The following is a 21522-nucleotide window of genomic DNA, read 5'->3' as shown; positions in this document are numbered from 1 at the left end:
GTCGGTAACGCCCCCCTCGAGAGCCTATTCGGCCCCCCAAATCTGGAGCACCGGAAGTGCTGGCGACGTGTCAGTGCGCCCTATCCTAAACCTTCCCCCCTAGGCCACCTTTCCTATTCAGATACGGGATTCCGGGGCCGCCTCGGCGCTGCACCCCGCCACTTCCGCATTGAACCGCCGCTTCAACCGAACTCCCAGCCTCTGCGCGCGCTCCCTTTCATGCCTGATGGTTGGGCCGACGCCTGAGAGTAGCCACGCCCTCTCCTGCTCCTGGCAGCCAATGGGCGGGCGCCTCCCGGCGGGGTGGTGGGTAATTAATGAGGGCCGGGAGCTGATTGGTTACGGGGTCGTGGCCGGGGGCTGGGCGGTGGGGTAGGTTGTTCCTAAGGTGGGAGGCGGCACCCGTGGCTGAGAAGGAGGCCTGAGAGCGACATGTCCCCGGCGGCTGAGGCACAGCGGCCCGTGGCGCTGTTTTTCTGAGTCTGGGGCGGCCTGGCGGCCGGCTGAGGACAACACTCGGCGGAGGCTGCCCCCGCTGTGAAGGCCGCCATGCTAGGCGCTCGGGCGGTTGAGGGAGCCGCCGTGGCGCTCCTGCGACTGCTGCTTCTGCTGCTGCCGGCTCTCGGCGTGGTCCGCTTGGCGGGGGCCGGGCTGCCCGAGAGCGTGATTTGGGCCGTCAACGCGGGCGGGGAGGCGCATGTGGACGTGCACGGGATCCACTTCCGCAAGGACCCTTTGGAAGGCCGGGTGGGCAGAGGTGAGAGCCCCTCGGCCGAGCCGCGGGATCCCGGGCCTGCCGTGCCGGGCGCAGCGCGCCGAGGGCTGCGGGCCCCGAACCCCTTCCTCGACCCCGGGGCCACGTCTCTGGAGCGAAGTTTCTCTCTACAGTTTCCTCGGGGGCCCGATCAGAGCCTAGAGACTGGCACTGGCTCGAAGCAGCCAAGAGCCATCGAGGCAGAGAGTTGGCGAGAAGTTATATTTGGACCTCGCATCTTGTATTTTCTTAACCCCTCACCTCCAACCGCGCTGGGAAAGTAAAGTCGGGGGCGGCCTATTGCCACCTCTAGGCCTCACGGGTTTTTCGGTTTTCGCTGTTCCTAGCCTGGTGGTCAGTTTCTGGTAGATTTCTGCCGACCCAGAAATCGGCCGCTCTCTTTACCCTCTCTGCAGGAGCGGGTCTTGATTCTTAGCCAGAATGGAAAGGAATCTTCGAAGAGGATGGGCCAGGAAAGTTTGATGGTAGCCTCCTCCCCCGCCCCCCCCCCCCCTTTTGGAGCGGGGCATATGTGTGCTTAAAAGTAGAAGCTTTAAGGCCCTTCCCAGAGGGTGGTTATGTCGCCAACCCTACTGCACACGGGGCTGGTGGTGTGTCAGCAGCGTAAGGTCTGAATATTCTGCCTGCCTGTGCGGAGAGCCTACCCCTCAGTGGTCCTGAGAGGTGTGATTCCAGGTTATGGGAAAATTGCTTTTGGCTTAACTGATTGAGCAACAGTAGTTTTGCAAGAGCTGCACAGTTCTCAGTGTGAGAATTGCTGGGGGAGCTAGTTAAAAATACAAATTCTAGACCTGTAGATTAAACCCAGGTTTCTGCACCCCTGGGGCTTCTGATGTAGGTCATCTGCAGACCACTCTTTGGGAAAATCTAGACTTTGTTTCTTCTGTTCTTAGGATTGGAAAACAGGTTTAAGAAGGAAGTTCCCCGTTTCATGTGTTGGAAGGAGGTTTATGCTGTCGGCTGGGTTCAGAGGCTGCCAGCTTGGCAACAGGCCATCTCCAGAAAAGTAGGAAACAGACTTTCTCACTCTTTTTTCCACGATGCCCAGATTTGGCTCTTGCTTTTCCTGAAAGGTTTAACTTGGTTCTTTCAACCAAATTAATTGCCCTGGCCTGCTTGGAATTTGTTGTATTGGGGGGTGTTTATTGCTTCCATAGACGTGGGGGTGTTGGGGCACAGAGCAGTTTTCCAAAGCTCCACGTTTGTCTTCAGTTTAGCTCTGGAATTTATTTAGCCCTGGCATGTAGGTCTCAGTAGCCTGGGTTCAGCTGAGTCAGGGCCCTGGTCTTCAGCAGCCATCACAGCAGCCAAAGGCAGACTTAATAGCAGGAGGTGGTTGTTATCTTCAGCCTGGACCCTTCCTCTTTCTTCATGGGTGTGGGCAGGGCGGAAGAAGCCCTTGAGGAAATTAGAGACCGTTTGTGGACTTCGCCTCTAGAGATAGCTGTGGTGAGGCCATGTACAGATGGTTCCTTTTCAATTAACAAATTCCAGGCTTTTCATAGGTGACCTTATTCTCTTTGGTCCCTAGTGGGGAGGAGGGAGCTGAGAGCACACAGGTTTAGTCCCCAGCTACTTTACTTGCCTTATTCAGAAATCCTGGTTTTCATTTGCTGGTACCAGTGGGTTTGGTTTTTTTTTTTTTTGAGTCTGATCAGCAGTCAGTCAGGCTGTCTGTCCTTAGGTTACTGGATCATAGTTGCAGTGCCTTTGGAAGAATTTATTGTAGCAGGTAAAATTGTGCAACTTACCGTATTACGAAAGCTCACTTGTTCTGGAATCCTGGCTGGAACCCTGGCACTCTAAATGGAGGTTCCCTGCTCCACACTGGTAGTCCACTTGGGTATGAATTGCAGCAGTGTTAAGGGTTGAATGAGGGTGGAGGCTGGTTGTCAGCCTTTAGGTTGATGTAGCTTGACCCAGCCAGTTGCGACGTTGCACTTGGAGGGCTCCTGAGAGCAGCATTTTGCTGGCTGTAGGTCGGGCTGAGAAGTGATTAGTCTTTCTCTCTCGGAAAGCAGCTCTTTAGATTCTTTCTGTGCAGGGGAGTCAGTACCACGAAGGGAAGTGCAGCTGCTCCTTCTGTTTGGATAAGGGTGTGCCAAGTATTTGGAGACCCTTGCTCCCCACCCCCCGAACCCTGCTGCTATTTACACTAATTTCCTTTGGAGCTGAACGTCTTTATTTTCCATACGCCCGTGATGTTTTCAGCACCCAAGGAAAGTCCATTTTTGTGTTTAATGAATTCAGATGTTTGTTGCCAAGTTAATCCAGATAAGAGTTTGGCCTGCTTTTGAACTTGCTGTCTCTCTATAGTGTCTTTGTAGTTTGGCATTCTCGGAAACTGTGAGTGGCCCAAGGCACCTAGTGGGTTTTGCTTTCAAAGGCACTTCACATTGTGTATTGAATTTCATTTCTGCCTTGAGGATAGCTAGGGCTCATGGAAGATGCTGACAGCCTGGGAAAGGCTTTTTTCACCTGTGTGCTTCAGCAGACAGAGGTACCACTATGGAGAGTGATTCAGAAGCTTTCTGTGTGGGATTCTGGCGTGCTCTGCATCCCAGGTTCTTCGTAACTTGCTCTCTGTGGGTTCTTCTGGACTCTGATGGAAAAGACTTGGTTATTTGGCCTGAAGGCATAGAGATTGGCTCGGTTTTAGGAAAAAAGCTATTTCTTCTTCATAGAAAGATGCCCGCTAGTTATTTGTATGGCCTTGATGAATTTGCGTTCCCTCTCTGAACCTTGTTTTCCTTCATAAAACTTGTCATGCTTTAGGAATCAGTGACATGAGTCTGAAAATTCTGTCCAGAGTAGGTTTAAGTGTCTGTCTTTTTCTTTGCTTGAAGATCTTTTACAAGGAATTACAAGTGGAGCAGAATGTGGCTCTGGAGGGGAAAAAGCTGGCCAGGGGTCTGAGCCCATCAGATTACTAATTCTCTAGGACCTAAGGAAGACCCTGCAGGGGCTTCCCTGGTGGCAGTGGTAAGGAATCCGCCTGTTAATGCAGGAGATGCAGGTTTGATTACTGGATCGGGAAGATCCCCTGGAGAAGGAAATGGCAACCCACTCCAGTATTCTTGCCTGGGAAATTCCATGGACAGAGGAACCCAGTGGGCTACAGTCCATGAGGTTGCAAAAGATTCAGACAGGACTGAGCAATTAAAGAACAACAAAGAAGACTCTTCCCTTTTGGCTGGGGAAGGATCTGGCTTTGGGGAAATAAGAGCTTGAAAGATAATGTGAGAGAGACACTGGTACTTCTGATTTGCTTAAGGCCAAGGGATTTGTTTAAAATTCTCTTCTTATACTGCTTTCTTGGTGGCTCAGACGGTTAAGAATCTGCCTGCAGTGCAAAGACTTGGGTTTGATCCCTGGGTTGGGAAGATCCCCTGGAGAAGGGAATGCAACCCACTCCAGTATTCTTGCCTGGAGAATCCCATGGACAGAGGAACCTGGCGGGCTACAGTCTGGGGTCACAAAGAGTCAGACATGATTGAATGACTAGCACTTTAATATACTGCTACATAAGAGGCCAATTTCATTTGCAGGCCCTCCTAGGAGCAGTTCACTAGCAGAGAAGTTAGGTAGATGGTACCCTGTTTTCCAGATGAAAAAACGCCTAGAGACAACAACATGTTCTACATCACATAGTAGGTAGCAGAGCCAGGATTCAAATCCAGGCCCATCTTCCCCTCAAACCTGGACTGAGTTTTTCAAGTAGCCTGGTGACTCTATTGTCTAGAGCTAAGAAGCTGTGGACAGAGTGTGGACCCTCTGGCCCCGTTCCATCTTTGGTTAACCGTCTGACCTCTGTCGGGCTAACTCGAAATTCTAATTCCAGCTGCCATTGTATGTTCCCCGTGTTCACTTCACTGTTGAGGTAGCCATGAAGGCATAAAGGCTCGGAGGGGAAGTTGCTATTGTCTCTCTTGAGACTTGGGCAAATTCAGCTTTGCATGTGGGGAATTTCGTGGGCAAGCCACTTGGAAAAGCTTTTAAAGGTAATTCCAAGGTTGTTGAGTAGTTTTTTGCTGAGTTTTCTTAGCTGTGAGACTGAGACTGCCACAGATTATGTTACCGTCAGTTTCTCACTTTTTCCATGCCAGAAGGGGGGAAAATAGATTCTCCACACATGCATAACATTTTCTGTGTCTCCGAAAAGCAAATCGAGTGACCATTCCAAATTTGTAAGGATCACGGTCTTTGTGAAAGAGGGAGATTCTTAGAACTCATTTGGAAGAGGATCGGCAATCTTTATATCTTTATAGGTTTGTGGTCTGAGCCTGGGGGTTGTATCTGGGGCAGTTGGCAGCACATCCTTTGTAGAGCTACTCAGCACCCCAGCCCCTTTGATTTTTCAAGGAGAAATAGGAAGAAAAAATGTCTGGAGACAAAAGTGCAATGAGTTTCCTGTTCATTGTCTCATCAGTCCATCTGATCTGGCTGCTATTCACTTACAGGAACTGTTAACAGTTCTGTTTATTTTTCTGGAAGGCTTGACCTCAGCCACTGGATCTTCTAGTTACTCTCTTACCTCCTGTGGAGATAAAAGATCCTGTCTCTTGGATTCTCGGAAGATAAAGCTGCCAGAGTGACCGCTCTCAAACATCACCCTGGGGATCCAGGTGCCAGATGTCTTCAGAGCCACCGTGTGAAACTGGAAGGTGGTCTTGACATCTTAGCTCCAAGACTCCTCCTCCCAGGTGGAGGAGAGACTAGGCCCGTGTACCAAAATCACTGCCGAGTCTGTGGTTTGGAAGGTAGATGGATAGAGCTCTGGAAGGCATAGTGTTCACCTCTTGGCCCTGAGTGTGGAAGCATATTTGAGGAAGGACCCGGGTTAGTTTGTTGTGTGGGAGAAAGAAAAACATACACAGAGTCATAGCTGAGGGCAGTAGAGGATTTTGGCTCTTCTGATACCCACCCACAAAAAACAACTTTTTACTCTGCCTTCTTCCTCATCTGTTTAAAATGGGAAAGGTGGCTCAGTGGTAAAGAATCAGCCCACCAGTGGAGAAGCAGTTTCAGTCCCTGGGTTGGGAAGATCCTCTGGAGGAGGAAATGGCAACCCACTCCAGTATTGTTAGCTGGACAGAGGAGCCTGGTGGGCTAGAGTCCGTGGGGTTGCAAAGAGTCAGACACGACTGAGTGACTGAGCACGCGCATGCACACATTCCTCATCTGTCCCAAATGGGGAAGGTGGCTCCTTCTGGAGCTGGGAATCTGAGGCCAGAGGTGCAACGGGACCGTGGACCATTTTCCTTCCCTGCTAGGATGGCTCTCCTGTGGAGAGGAGCATGTGACTTGACTACGCTGCGGGCACCTCCTTTGTTGCCATTTGTTTGTTCAGTGGATCACACTGAGCGCGCTGATGAACGTGCCCAGGACGACGTTATGTCCTGGGGATACAGCGGGAATCTTGTTTCTTCTTTCAGTTTGTCTGGGGGCATGTTTGAGACCACGGGTGAGGTTGAGTTCGTGAGTCTGTGGGAAGTAAGGTGTTAGACCCAGAGGAAATTAGAGAGCATCACATCCTCTTTCTAACGACCTTGTTGCTTTTGACCAGCCCTGGAACTTTTTGAATGAAAACGTTGTAAAAAGCAACGAAAGCTGGTTTCTTATTTGCAGTAAAGACAATGAAGAATGACTTTCCTAACAGATATCCTGTTTTTTTTTTTTACTTAGACTGAGCTCTTCCAAATGAGGAAAAAAAATTCTTTGAACTTAATCATCTTGCAGTGTTCCTGGCCATCCTCCTGCTTTTACGAGGTTTCTCTGAAGCCCAACAGCTGTAGGGCAGTGCTTTGTTGTAATAATGAGTTAGACTTGTTCCATTCCCATCACTCTGAATATGGCTGGGGAAAAGTCAATTTCATGAATGTTTGAAAGTTTTGCTGTGAGGGTGATGGGAGCTTGTTGGGGTGATTTCTGTGTTGGTTTCTTTCATTTTACTCTTCCTTGGTAACAGCTCCCTGACTCCTGCCTTTGTGGCTGGTCTCTTTGGAGCCAGGTGCAATGGGGGAGGGTTATTAGCTTTGCCCGGGGAAATGCCCCTGGCCATTCTGGGGTCTCCAGTCTGCTTTTGTGTTTGGCCTCTGATGTGGTTTCTCTTGTATCTTTTGTCACCAGCCTCTGACTATGGCATGAAGCTACCAATCCTGCGTTCCAACCCGGAGGACCAGATCCTATATCAGACAGAGCGGTACAACGAGGAGACCTTTGGCTACGAAGTGCCCATCAAGGAGGAGGGGGACTACGTGCTAGTGCTGAAGTTTGCTGAGGTCTACTTCGCACAGTCCCAGCAGAAGGTGAGGCGGCTCAGGCCCCCACTTGACCAGTGGGACCCTGCCACTCTGGGAGAAAGCTCCCAGAGAATGTAGGTGCTTAGGAGAGAGGAATAATTGATGTTTGAGGAAAAGCTGGGTTTTCTTTTTAAGGTCACGCCATGTGGCTTGTGGGATCTCAGTTCCCTGACCAAGGACTGAACCCCAGTGAAAGCCCAGAATCCTAATGACTAGGCCACCAGGGAACTCCCAAAGCTGCATTATTCCTCTTGCCCAGCTGTGTCCCGTAACCACGAGGCTGCATTTGCCTCGTGGTTGACAGAAGGTACCTGTGACAGAAAGAACCTGATGCTAGGAAAGATTGAGGGAGGAAAAGGGGACGACAGAGGATGAGATGGTTGGATGGCATCACCGATGCGATGGACATGAATTTGAACAAACTCCGGGAGTTGGTGATAGACAGGGAAGCCTGGCGTGCTGCAGTCCATGGGGTTGCAAAGAGTCAGACACGAGTGAGTGACTGAACTGAACTGACAGAAGGCAATGCCAGAATCCTAGATCTTAGCAATTAACTAATCTTCTTAAGGTCCTCCTGGTTATAACCTCTCCCTTCTTGGTTGTCTGCACCTTCTTGTTTTTCGCTGTGATATTTTCCTGTCCCTTCTTCTGACTTTCCTTCTTTCTGCCTTGAGTTTTTTGTTTGCACTCTTTGTTCCCAGTTAGCAACCTTGACAGTGAAGGAATGTGCCTTTGGTTTGGCTCAGGTAAAGGTCTCTAGCCACCCTGAAGTCTATCCAGCCCTGCCTGTCATTCCTTAAATTACTTTTGAACTTGAAGCCCAGGCAGGTGGCTAATGTCCAGCTGCTGAAGGAGTGTGAAGCAGATGGTTTTTTGTTTGTTTTGGCTGTGTCGAGTGGCATGGAGAACGTGCCCTACCAGGGGTCGAACCTGCAACCCGTACGTTAGAAGCACAGAGCCTTAAAGTCTGAAGCAGGTGGTTTTGACACTGTCTGCTTGTCTCATCTTGGCAGGTGTTTGATGTGCGGTTGAACGGCCACGTGGTGGTGAAGGACCTGGATATCTTTGATCGTGTAGGGCACAGTACTGCCCATGATGAGATCATCCCGATGAGCATCCGGAAGGGGAAGCTGAGCGTCCAGGGCGAGGTGTCCACCTTCACAGGCAAACTCTACATCGAATTTGTCAAGGTAACGCTCCTCCTCTGCCCCCTTGCAGCCGAGGACGAGCTCAAAAGGATGGGTGCCAGGGGCAGTGGGAAGCTATTTGCTGCTGTGTGGCGGTAACTGCTGTTTCCCTTATTTTAGGGATACTATGACAACCCCAAAGTCTGTGCACTCTACATCATGGCTGGGACAGTGGATGGTAAGTTGTGTTTCTGGTCTGCTTTTTTTTTTTTTTAATTATTTATTTTTGGCTATGCCGGCTCTTCATTGCGGTGAGGGCTTTTCTCTAGTTGGGGCAAGCGGAGGCTCCTCTCTAGTTGTGGTATGCAGGCTCCTCATTGTGGTGGCTTCTCTTTTATGGAGCACGGTCTTAGGTACTCAGGCTTCAGCAGTTGCTCCCCAGGTGGACTCGGTAGCTGTGGCTCCTGGGCTCTAGGGCACAGGCTCAGTAGCTGTGGCTCCTGGGCTCTAGGGCGCAGGCTCAGTAGCTGTGGCTCCTGGGCTCTAGGGCGCAGGCTCAGTAGCTGTAGCTCCTGGGCTCTAGGGCGCAGGCTCAGTAGCTGTGGCTCAGGGGCTTAGTTGTCCCCAGCACGTGGGATCTTCCTGGACCAGGAATCAAACCCATGTCTCCTGCATCGGCAGGTAGATTCTCTACACTGAGCCACCTGGGCAGCTCCTCTGATCTGCTTTTTGACGTGAGCTGAAGGATATGATTGAGGGAACCGCTAGGGGTGATTTAGCTGATCACTGTTCTGAAACCCCTAACACTTAAAGCCTTAATATGAGGAACCCAGAGTCAGGTGGCCCAGGCTGAAGTGTAGCAAGCACGGTGCTAGCCCTAAGCTTTGCAGCAGGGTCTGTGTTCAGATCTTCCTGTCACCATTTAATCAGTGAGTTGGTTTTAGACAAAAATCCTTTTAACTGCTCTGTAAATCAGGACTGGGTGTGCCCTGACCCTTGTAGTCATTTGGAATTGCCTAAACCTTACTCTTATTCTGTTTCTTTGACTTCTGTGAATGAGGTGCGGGGCAGGTAGATAGAAAGAGGAAAAAGGCAGAGGAAGGGCCCTGAGTGGTGTGCTCTAAGAGCACACTGTTGCTGGGCTGCACTTAGCAGAAGTTCACTTAATGTCTCCTTGTTCTGGGATCCAGCCCAAAAGTCCATCTCTTTCTTGGGGTTGAAGTCCTGGCTGCCAGCTTTCCCAGGCCGGTTTTTGCAGGGAAGGCATCTGTCTCGGTGACTTTGCTCCCCCATCGCACCTCCATGCCTTTCCCCACCTCATCTGGAGGCACATCCCAGAGGATGTCTTACTCCCAGACTGATGGGTAAACAGAATCCCTTGGGAGGGGACAGTGAACAGAGGGGGAGGGTGTGCGGAGAACCCAGAACTCCGTGGATCAGCTTTTCCTCGGTTGCTGTGTGCATCAGAAGGGAATGTGGGGTTGGAGGAGGGAGAAGGAGAGATTTGAAAAGGTTAAGCTTGGGATATTGGGTCACTGTCCTCATCCAGTCTGGTTCTCCCCAGGCTCTAAAGAAGTAGGACAGGGAAGGGAGACAGGGAGTCTCTCAGGGTGCAAGACTTCTACTCCGTTTTAGTTAAATCTCAGGAAGACCCATGTTTGCAGCCATCTGCTGTTCTCCAGGCTGGGAACTGTGGCTGCTCCTTCCTGTGGATCCTGCTTTAGGTCATAGGGTCTCTTGTGGCTCATTTACTTCCCTTAAGGGCCTCATTTAAATGCCGTGAGTCTTACTTAAAAGGTGTTCTTGTTCTCATGTCAGATGTGCCAAAGCTGCAGCCTCATCCAGGACTGGAAAAGAAAGAAGAAGAGGAGGAGGAAGAAGAATACGATGAAGGGTCTAATCTCAAGAGACAGACCAATAAGAACCGAGTGCAGTCGGGCCCCCGCACGCCCAACCCCTACGCCTCGGACAACAGCAGCCTCATGTTTCCCATCCTGGTGGCCTTCGGAGTCTTCATTCCAACCCTCTTCTGCCTCTGCCGGTTGTGAGAACCGATCACCATCCTGAACAGGTGGAGGGGTGTGGGAAAGAAACCGAACGTGTTGGTTTGGGTTTCTGTATTTTTTATAGTGATTAACAAAAACGTGAGAAAACACACACACACACACACACACACACACACAATTAAAGGAGATGAAAAGAGGCAGAGTGACTAGAGAGCAGCCCTCATCCACCACCTGGTCCCAGACCTGCTCTAGTCCTCATCCTCTCCCTGGGGCAGCCCCCAGCTGTCTCTTTCCTCTCTCGGGTACGTAGGGTAAACTCGATCCCACCTGGCCAAGGGTCTTCGTCCAGTGGAAGGAACTCTGAACTCAGAGCTGACCTGGTTCCTTTTCTTAGGTTAGAAATTAACAGCAGGCAAATACGATCTTCTTACTCCAGAAGACCAGCGCTGGGAGTTGGGTATGTTCTGAAGTGACGTCCAGAGAAGTTTTCAGATGTCCTGGGATTCCAAGTGGGTGTGTGGTCTGTGTGTGTGTGTGAAGGTGTATAATTTGTATGATAAGACAAAAATGGAAGGGGGATTCAAAAGAGGAAAAGTTAATACTTCCTTACATGGAAGCCTGTCTGGTTTTAGCCCAGTGACGGTTCCACCTTAAGTGTTTGAGCTTTGTCATCGCTTTTCTCCTTGACACGCGCCAGTTAGAGGACTGTCTGGTATCCAAGGCGATTCGTTTCTATCAGGTCCTCGAGTTGCCTATGACTTCTTACCACAGCAGATCATTTTGATTTCAGTGCCTGTTGGGGATTTGATTTCCTCTCTCTCTCTTATTTTTCTGAACCTGGCTCATTTGGAAATCTCTTCTCGCTCTCTCTCAACCATCCTGCTAAGTTATTGCCAAGAAGGGAAGGAGACATTGGGGATCTGGAGTTCCCTCTGCTTGAATGTCTTCTCCTCCACCACCTCACCTTACTGGTACCTCCCTCCCTGGATCTCTGAGCCAGCAGCCAGGAGGACCTGACCGAGCAGCTCTTTTACTGGCCCCTTTGTAGGGGCTTGCTGCCAGGGGACACAGAGGCTTTCCAGCCTGCAGACACAGAACACTTGACCTTAAAAGTCTCTTCTGGTCTTTGGATTGGAAAAGGCTTACGTTAACATAACTTAAGAGCAACCTCAGAGACCTGAGCCCTACTAAGTGACTGACCACTGTTGAGAGTATCTAGTATCCGACGTTCATTGATTCCCTCCTCGTCCTACGTCATGGTTCAGCCAGTTTTGGCTTAAGGCTAGAGCTGCCCCAAGGAGCTAGAATAATTGTATCTGGCCCAGTGACGCCTCTCACTGACCTTAAGAGTGCGCCCTTATGACCTTTCATTTCCCCTGTCCAGGTCACTGCCAAGTTCTTGGTGTGATGGGGCAGGAAGGTTAACAGGCAGCCCTAGGCCTGGCAGCCCCGGATATGTCTGTCTTGAATTCCCTGCGAAAATTTTCTGAGGGAAGTGAGGCTCCCCTGTTGCCCACCTTTCTGATCCCAGTCAGCCTTTTCCCCATTAGCGGAGCACTGAGCTGGGACCCAGGCAAGCTACAAGGAGTTTTGTGGATGGAGAGCCACAGGATGAGCCGCTGCTGGGGCTGGAACAGCACAGACTCTCAGGCCAGGCCCATCTTTAGAACCTGTTGAATTTTGAGGGTTTTTTTTGTTTCTGGTTTCCAAGAGCTCTGCATATTTGAACTGGTAGTTTTGGGACAAAGGAAGTAGCCCCTGGGCTCCCATCCTGGGTTTTGGGTTCTGACCGAAGTTACTCCAGGTCCGCCTTTTAGTCCTTCGAGAGAGTCAAAGCCCTTCATTTCAGTTGTGACTTAGACGTCCGTCCTCGGGCAAGAGTCAGGCTGCCGGGTGGCTGCGGCCTGAAGCTATGACTAGAGGCGCACTTGGAGTGCATCACAAAGCCTCCTGCATTTCGCAGGGACGTCCTGAAGCCTCTGTCCTGGGGACCGCCTGCCTGGGGCAGTGGGCGTCCCGACGGTCACTCAGGCTTCTGACGGTGGCTTGGATTCCCGTCCCATCGCTGCTCTCCTGAGGCCACTGCCCACGCCACGGGGTAAACAGGATGCGGGAGGGCTTGCGGCCGCCATCTTGCCTTGTCCATTCGTTTGCTGGGTCTCTCTGAGGAAGGAGGGCTCCCCGCCTCCTCACCTCAACCCTTCCCTCCAGTGACTCAGAGTCTCAGAAGGAAACCCTGACTCCTGGGGCCATTTCCTCACGGTACTGTAAGCCAAGCAGCCTCGCTTCTGCCTCTGTTTCCCAGCCCACCCTTTCCCTGAGCTCAGGGACAGGGATGGGCGCTTTCCTTTTTGGTCGTGTCTGAAAGGAAGGAACAGCTTTCTGTGGCTCATAAAAGCTAAAGGGGAAGTGAGGAAACAGGAAGAAGTATGGCAGGGGCGGGGGTCAAGTACCCTGTAGCCAAGCCCACCCAGCTCTCAAAGCCGCCCAGGGCTGGTCACGGTTGGCTTGGGATGCTGAACTTGAAAGCTTTTTGGTTTGTTTGTTTTTTTTTTGCTCCTTCAAGATGTTATAGGTACATGAAGTTTAGGTTAAAGGGGTGGGAACGGGGTACTGTTTATTTTTATTTTTTGTATTGTGCGTGTCAAGAATTACTCTGTTGTTTATCCTTTGCTCTTTGCACTGTTTGTCCCTGTGTCTGTGTCTTGAGCTGGTGCTAGGGCTGAGAGTCTGCGCGGTAGGGGAGTTGCTGGCTGGGGTTGGGGAGGTGAGAAGTCAGGCCTATTAGGGGTGGGAAAGGAAAGACCTCGACTCTTCTCTACGGGATCCACACTCTGTCCGAGCTTCTGAGATCCTCCTCAGCCCAGCTGGCCAAAGCCAAGAGCAAACGCTAACTGAGATGAAACTCCTGGTGCCAGAAGTGTGGCTCAGGTCCAGTTTCCAGTTGGACCAGGCACAAATGTCCGTGGGAGGTGGGCTGAGTCTGCATTGTCGCCCTGATTGGGGTCAGAGACCAGCTGGCCTCCAATCAGACTTTTAGGGGGCTTCACTCAACCCTGATGGGAACATCATGCCAGGAAACAGTCTGTGGGACCCAGGTACCCTAAACCAAATATGTTGTTCTGGGGGGAAAAAACAAAACAGAAAAAAACCTGTATGATCGAGAAGAAGCTGCTCAATGTTTACCTTGCGTTTTGGCGACTTGAAAGATGGTCCTCTTTGTTTCAGTGGTGTTAGACTCGCAGGAGGACCACAGGGCCTGTGGGCCCACCTGTCGCTTGGAGAGTGTGATCTTGTTTTCCCGTTCCCACCGTTTGCCTAAGAGATACTGGCCCAAAATTGGAGGATCATATTAGAAGTCACTTAGGCTTTGAAGAGATGGGGTAAAGTTTGAGTTACGTTACCCGCCCCCTTTCTGTGCCTGGGGACTGTTTAATCCAGTTTTAGAATCGCGTTGTGACTTCTTTTCTTTTTGGAGAAGCTTCTGTTTTAAGGAATTTCTCGCCCTTCGCATCCTGCTTCTGCGCTCTCCTGGGAAAGCCTGGCCGTGGCTTCTAGGATCTGAGTTGAACTTCGGAAAGCAGCAGCAGTATTTTCCCTTTCCTAGCTCTTACGCTCCTTTTCCTAGAAACGGGCTCACCTTGGGAAGCCCAGGGGGAGAATCAGTAGGTTCTCCACCCTCCCTGGGGGTTGGGGAAAGACCCAGCCGGTCAGCACAGTGCCTTTTCCTCTCCTGCTCTGAGCCAGGATGGGTGTTCCCACAAGATTCAGGTCTGGGCAGGGGGTCTCACTGTTCCTGCCGTGGGGCTGCCTCCCCGTCCCTTCTCTCCCTTCCCCTTTGCTGGCTGGCTCTGACCTAGTCCAAGTGTCTTCTTGCCTCGGGGAGCCTTAATGGCATCAAGTGGCAACATATAATGCTATCCTCCACGCCTCTCCAAAAAGACTTAGAAGAGCAGGTGAGCTTTCCAGAATGAGAGACTAATAAGAGATACTCCTGTGTCACAAAAACAAGGTGGGGAGGGAGGGTAAGCTTAGGGCCTCCTGCTGTGACCCTGGGGAAGGAGCCTAAGGGATGGTGCAGAAGTAGAACCAGAGACACCTGGGATCCGTTCAGAAACCAGAAAAGGAATCTGCTCCTCTTCTGTGGGAAGAGACGATTAGGGATGAAAGAGCTCTAAGAAAATTGCAAAGAAGCCTTATCGTTCAAGCTTCAGAGAGATCGGAGTCGTTTCTCCCTTTCAGCCCGAGCTAGGGCTCCTTCTGTATTTAGACCTCTCCTGGGGCAAGAGGGCTAGATTTCCCCGTTTTGTTACAAGACTAGGTTGGCACCAATGGGTCCACTGCCCGGCGAGGGTGGTTTCTTCTCTGTTACGTGGGTGGCTCACTGCCGATCTGGTGTGTCCTTGCCTAGCAGCCTTTGGCTAGCTGGCTTTCAGCTGCCAGACCATTTGGATGAGGGCTGGCAATTTGGGGCCTGGCTGGGTTGGCAGGGAAAGAGCAAGATGGATCTCTTGGGACGGGTTCCCTGCTCCTGCCCCGCACCCCCCCCCAACCCCCCACCCCCCACCCCCCCCCCGCCCCAGGAGTATAAAAACAAGGAGCCAGGATGGTGCTGGCAGCCAGGGAAACAGTAGTGCCTGTTGGAGTTGGCAGAGAGGCCCTTGGCACCTCTTGCATCCAGGCAGTCTTGTGAGATGGGGGCACGCAGCACCAGGAAAAGCAGGACTCCATTCTCACCTCTATTTTGAGCTTCGGGCCTTTATTTCAGTACAAGGAAAATCAACAACAATCTGAAGTGCGCTTTCCGTCCTTTCAAAGGACAACTGTCAGGAAAGGAGGGCTGAGTTGTCAGGTGGGAGAGGGGAGTTTGCAGGGCCAGGTGGGAGGACAGACCGGGGAATGAGACACCCTTGACTCCTCTCTTCCCTGCTGCGTCGTGATCCGGGGAATGAAAAGAAATTGGACCCTGGATCAGTCCCCTCCGAGGATTTTCCTTCCCCCAAGCTCTCCCATGCTTGGACCAGCTGTCCCTTCAGAGCTCAGGGCAGCCTCTTCAACTGTCATCGGCCTAAGCTGGGCTTGTTAGGACACCAGCCTGCCCCTCTTGGTCGGTCGATTCTGTACCAAGTGCTGGAGCCACAGTGTCCAGTTCATGGTAGCCCTTGTAGCTCCTATTCTAGAAGCCCATCCTCTCCCTGCGGAGGCCAAACCTGCTCTGTCTGTAGCCACAACATGCATTTATAGCAACACAGCGGGGTGTGACTGAGGAGCTTTGAACCTGGCTGGCCCGGGAAAGCTGCCGGGGCGCACAGAGCTGTCTTTCCTTCCGGGCTCTCTCCATCTGCCCTACCCCTCCCATGCCCCCACCCAACTCCCACCAAAAAGTGGAAAAAAAAAAAAAATCAGAATGTTTTTCACTGTCCATTGCTTTGTGTTTTAATAAACAATTTGCAGTGACACTCAGTGTTGGGATTGAGTTTGAACTTGATCGCAAAGAAGTGAGGTGGAGACCCAGGGGTTCTCTTGGCTGCAAAGGGTTCTCCCATGATGTGTCAGGGAGCTTTCTTTTCACCAGGATGTTTGGCTAAGGGAACGAAGTTTTGTGAAATGCCGCTGGGCCTTTTCAACTGGCAGCAGCTCTCTCAAGGAAAAATAAACAATTATTTTGTTTTGTTTCCACTTTCACTGGAACACCAGGCCGGGACTCTCATTTCCAAGACACACTGAGCCCGTTGCTGCTTCCCCTCCGGTTTTCCCCTCAGCTTCCACAATAACCTGTGGACAGACTCGGCCATGAGATGGTTTTCTCTGCTTTCTCCTCTTATAGTGTGCTGTCAGTGTTGATAAGCTCAGAAACACGAAGCTCAGAAAACTTCAGAAATTTACCCCAGACTAGCCAGTAAATGGTCAAGCCAGGATTCAAACCCAGTCTGTCTGGCTGGAAAGCCCATGATCTTGCTAAGGCTATAGCAATAATCATTACAGATACCTTTGACTGAGCCTTTGAGATGGGCCTGGCAGGAAGGCCCAGCACTTCCACAGACATTAATCTGTTTAATCTTTAACAAACGAGTTGGTATTCACCTTTAAGAGGTGAAGTGACTTGCTGAAGGTCACAAAGCCAGCAAAAGGCAGGGCTGAGGTTTTAAATCAGGACTCTCTTGCTCTTGACCATGACTCTCCCACACACCTCCCCCCCCCGCCCCCACCCCTGACGCCATGTTCTGTGATTCTCCAAGCAGGAACCAAGGCTGCTGGTATGGGGAGAGGGAGGGAGAGTGTGGCCTGCCTCCCCTCAGTTATCCCTTGAAGGGCAGAATTCAGCGCTCAGCTCCAAGAATGAAACCACTGTTGATGGAGTCTGTTCTCAGGGCTCAAATAAGCCAGGAGGCCCACAGAGCCTCATTCTTAGCTTGAGCCCACCCATAACTAGAGTTCTTGACTAATTTAGACTTGGCTGTTACTATTTCAAGTAGCTTCGCGTGAGCTGCCAAATGGGGAAGAGACCTGAAGAAGCCCTACTCTAGGGACTCACAGGGAGGGAAATTGTCTGACAGAAGGTCTTGGGCCAAGTGCCGGGGGTTGGGTTAAACCACTCTTGGGTCCAGATCTTAATCTCGCTGAGGAAATCAGGCTCCCGGTTGGCTGGAGCCGATGTGTCGGACCTTTCTCCATACTTAGTACCCCACGCCCCTCCACCACCCCCATAGAGGAAGAAAGAAAAGAGTTTTTCCAACATTTACTGGAATGCCTGTTGCCATAGCAATGGCGAGAGGTCAAGGCAGAACAGAGGCGAAGCACGGAGCAGACGGCCTCTGCTCTCTAGCAACCGGAAATGGTAGGCACCTCACCACAGTTATTTGGCCCAAGAGTCTTAGTTTTGTTTGTTGTTAACCACTTAATTAGTGAAAAACAAACCCACTTGTTTTTTGGCTTGGGCCTTAAGACTCCTTCTCCTGGGTTTTACTTTTTAGCCATGTGGCATGTGGGATCTTAGTTCCCTGACCAGGGTTTGAACCTGAGCCCCCTGCCTTGGAAGTGCTGAGTCTTAACCACTGGATCACCAGGGAAGCCCCTCTTGTGGGTTTTCTCATGGCTTCTACTTGACCTCCCACCTGTTGCTTCCTTAAACCTTGGTCCCTGACACATCTCCTTTCTGTGCTGACGTGACTGTTCTTTTAGTCACTGCACTGCACTCGCCCATCCAGCTCCATGGCTTTTCCCTGCCCAGGGTGCCTGCCTTCAGCAGAGGGGTCGTGGAGAAAGTGGGCACTTAAATGTATTGCCATAGCGACTGTTCATGAGACACTCTCCCTGACGCCAGCACAGTGCTTTTCATTGCTGTTTTCATCTCCTCTCAACCCCAGGAAAGACCAGTCACTGGCCTGACGTGTAAATAAGAAAACAAAGGGTCAGAGGGCATACGCGACCTACCCTGTGTTCTTTTAACATCGATGTATGACTTTTTTTTTTTTTGAGATGGAGTTTATTATTAAAATTTTTTTAAATTTTTTAAATTATGAAAGTATGATAAAATATTCACAGGAAACTTGGAAAATACAGAACAAGGTTACATATCATTCTACATATTACAATTATCTTTTTAAGTAGATAAACTTAAGATTTTTAGTTGTTGTTTCAGTATCAAACTCTCAAAAATTAATAGAATGAATATGCAGAGAAGTAGAAGGATATAGTGGACTTGAAAAGCACTGTGAACCAGTTCCACATAATTGAGATTTTATACAGTATTCAAGTTCCCATAGACTGTAAACCAGGATACGCTGGAACATATCAAGGGACATAAAACATGATGTACTAGTTTTAAGAAGGAACCTTTTGAGGGTAGATAACTGAGGAAGCTGGGTGTTGGTTACACAGAGGTTTATTATATTATTCTTTCTCTGAAAAAGAAAAGTAACCTTTTAAGGCTTAGTTCTACAAAGTGCAAAGGTACATTTAAAAATTTTATATGGGGTACAGGATGTAAAAAATATTCATCGGTCTTAGCCCTACCTCTTTAATCCCTAGAGGATAATACACATGTTTATGTTTGGTTTATATCTTCCATTTTATAAGTATTTATATATGTACATATACAGTCCATGGAGTCACAAAAAGTCAGACACGACTGAAGCGACTGAACATGCATGCATACACATATTTACGTATGTGTTTATTTTGCACATGGGCAAATGTGCCTTTGAATTCCATTAAGGAATTACTGAAAACAGTATATGCAAACAGTATATGGTTAAGACTCCTTAGTTCCACTGCAGGGACTGCAGGTTCGATCCCTGGTTGGGAAACTAAGATCCTGTGTGCCATGTGGTACAAACCAAAATCCATATATGCACTTAAAATGCTGAAATTTCTGCCCTCAAGAAAACTACACAAATGTCTGCCCACCAGTCTTATGCTGTATGACTTTGGAATATACCATGAAATCTTTTTTGGAAGCAAGTGGGATAAAAGTAATAAATGAATACTTAAAGAGCCCTCAGCCAGGGAGAGAAGTGACTTGGGTACTAGGGAAATTACTAGCTCTCAGTTTCCCAGACCACAAGGCCCGCCTGCAGTCCCAGCCATGACCCGAGGATTCAATGGATGCCACCTCAGGGAGGCAGCAGGAAGGAGGACTGAACTTCCCTGTCTCAGCAGAAAAAAGCCCTATGATGTCCCGCTTACCTTGGCTGCACCAGCTCTGGGCCCCACCTGCCTGGCCTGATTTGAGGCCGACTGCCTGGCAACTCTGAGACTGTCCTGGAAAACAGCCACTGGCACAGCTCTCACAGGGAAGAAACTAACGCACTGAAGGAGAGGGACCTGAAGAGGACTGAGTCGGGAAGAAAGGGAGGTCAGCCTCTCCACTCCTGTCTTCCCATGTTCTGGCCCAGGCAGACAAGGGGGCTGTTGTTTAATGCAGTAAATCTCTATTTTCCTTTTTCCACCAAATGGAATGAGAAGACGTACTTTTCAAAAAACACTTTTTATTTAAGAGCCTTTTGACATACCTTAGGAAGATTCGGTGAGGAGAGGCTGATTGGAGTTTACAGCCCTGATTTTTCCAACTCCTTTTTAAAAAGGAATAATTACAGATATTTTTTCTTTCTTTTTGGGGTGCTTACCGTTCTCCTAAAGACATAATCTTTTTAACCACAGTTTACAGATAGTGATCAGAAAGAGTACAGGCCTCAGCTCCCATATATGGCAGTATTTATTTAAATTTCTTTTTGAACAGAAAAAAGTGATCCAGTCTGAGGTAGTTTTCAAGTTTTTAAGAGATAATAAGGCTACTTTGACTTAGAATCTACCTTCCAGACACAGATCCAAAGTTATTTATTTATTTCAAAGTAAACAAGCAGCCCGTGATCATGTGCTTGTTGTGATAAAATAGCATAGAAGCAGCTCAAGAGTGTTGAAAGAGAATATATCCCCCTTCAGTCCCTTCTAATACTCTGCTTCCCAATGGGAACGTCACTTAATACATTATATCCAAACCCCTTCCATTGCAGTCACATACAAATATTCATGTACTTTTAAATTTTAAGTGAATGGGATTATATGCCTTGTCCACCTCCCCCCACAAACTTAATCTATCTTTGAGGTCTCTCCATACTAGTACGTGGAGACCGATCTCAGTCTTTTTAATAGCTGTATGACATGAATAGATGCAACTGTAACTTACTGTAACTTTTCAGTGTTAGAATGGTCCCTCATCTTTGTGAACACATATCGGCTAAATTCCTGGATGTGGAATTGCAAATAAAGTGGTCAACACGCTTGTCATCATCCCTAAAAAGAGAAAAGCCGGGATCCAGGTAACTCGAGTTCTGGTGCTCTGAGAACAAAGATTCATGGAGCAAGTGATTGTGGGAAGTGGCTGTATGCTCACCCCCGCCCCGCCCATCACCATCTTAGTGATTCACAATCAAGTAGCATATTAACATTTTAGGAAATTCTTCAGTAGCTACTTACTGCTGAGTAGTTTGAAAAGAATTGTTTGCAAAGGGAAAGAGCTTAATTCTCTGTACACATCTTAAAATTCCCTGAACTGTTTGAGAAGTCCCACCCGGGGTGGGGGGAAGAGGTGGGGGTGGGTAATCTCTCCAAGACAGGACAGTATTTTGATAGGAACTTGACCACATACTGTTTCACCCTGCTGGGCAACTGAGGTGGAGTCAGGTTTGGATTTTATCCAGAAACTAGATGAGGCTTATCAGCTGCTCCCAAACCCCTCATATCAGGTTAGAGGACTCAGCAAGTCCTGCATAAATCCAGTCTTTTGAGGCTAACTGTAGAGAGATGGGTAGAGTTTCACTTTGGCCTGAGCCTAACAGGTGACATCAGCCTTGCAGACACATTTTGCAGCACTCAGGCCGGGGGCCTTCCAACACAGAAGAAAGTGGATCCTGACTCGAGCAAAGGAGCCACCTGGGGTGTAAGAGGGCAGCGTCTTCCCCCCTCCCACTCACCTCCAGTTGACATAACGGTGAATTTCCAATTTTCAGTGCAGACGTTACCCCTGAAGCCTCTCTCCCACCCCCCAGACCTCTCCTGTGTACTCTGGTAGCACCTCTGCTGCTACAGTTAGCACTCTGGTTTTTCTTCTAGTTCATTTACACTAGGCTGGTCAAGAGGAAGGGCCATGTAGTGAATTATGTACCTCACAGTCTTCCCCAACAAAGTGGGAGCTCTTCCATAGCACCCTGCTGTGCAAGCCTTCCTTCACTCATTCATTCACTGTCAGTCAGTCATTATTGAGCACCTGGTGCTTTCAAATTGTGCTGCTGGAGAAGACTCTTGAGAATCCCTTAGCAAGGAGATGAAACCAGCCAATCCTAAAGGAAATCAACCCTGAATATTTGTTGGAAAGACTGAAGCTCGAATACTTTGGCCACCTGTTGCGAACAGTCGACTCACTGGAAAAGACCCTGAGGCTGGGAAAGATTGAGGGCAGGGGAAGGGTGCAACAGAGGATGAGATGGTTGGATAGCATCACCAACTCAATGCATATGAGTTTGAGCTAACTCCAGGAGGCAGTGAAGGACAGGAAAGCCTGGAGTGCTGCAGTCCATGGAGTCTCCGAGAGACATGACTTAGCCACTGAACAACAGGCATTAGCTCAGTTCAGTTCAGTCGCTCAGTCGTGTCTGACTCTTTGCAACACCATGGACCTCAGCCACCAGGCCTCCCTGTCCATCACCAACTCCTGGAGTTTACTCAAACTCATGTCCATTGAGTTGGTGATGGCATCCAACAAATCTCATCCTCTGTCATCCCCTTCTTCTCCTGCCTTCAATCTTTCCCAG

At 49.6% G+C, this 21522-nt stretch overlaps 1 protein-coding gene across 1 annotated transcript; it reads left to right on the top strand.

Moving 5' to 3' along the window:
• Window positions 1-390: 390 nt before the first annotated feature.
• On the top strand, window positions 391-15673 carry MLEC (malectin). Its single transcript, XM_027566560.1, has 5 exons — window positions 391-757; window positions 6905-7083; window positions 8091-8267; window positions 8385-8442; window positions 10023-15673. The coding sequence occupies exons 1-5, from the start codon at window positions 550-552 to the stop codon at window positions 10250-10252; spliced, it is 852 nt and encodes a 283-aa protein (XP_027422361.1). The 5' UTR covers window positions 391-549; the 3' UTR covers window positions 10253-15673.
• The last annotated feature ends 5849 nt before the right edge of the window (window positions 15674-21522 follow it).

This window comes from Bos indicus x Bos taurus, chromosome 17 (genome assembly GCF_003369695.1).
Source record: "Bos indicus x Bos taurus breed Angus x Brahman F1 hybrid chromosome 17, Bos_hybrid_MaternalHap_v2.0, whole genome shotgun sequence".
NCBI lineage: Eukaryota > Metazoa > Chordata > Mammalia > Artiodactyla > Bovidae > Bos > Bos indicus x Bos taurus.
This window is presented reverse-complemented; position numbering and strand designations above follow the sequence as displayed.

What these genes read in the sequence shown, in the direction of transcription:
- MLEC (XM_027566560.1), top strand. Translation starts at nt 550, where the DNA reads ATGCTAGGCGCTCGGGCGGTTGAGGGAGCCGCCGTGGCGCTCCTGCGA. An exon ending in GGAAGGCCGGGTGGGCAGAG is followed by an intron (nt 758 to 6,904) that starts GTGAGAGCCCCT and finishes TTTTGTCACCAG; the next exon opens with CCTCTGACTATGGCATGAAG. An exon ending in TCGCACAGTCCCAGCAGAAG is followed by an intron (nt 7,084 to 8,090) that starts GTGAGGCGGCTC and finishes TCATCTTGGCAG; the next exon opens with GTGTTTGATGTGCGGTTGAA.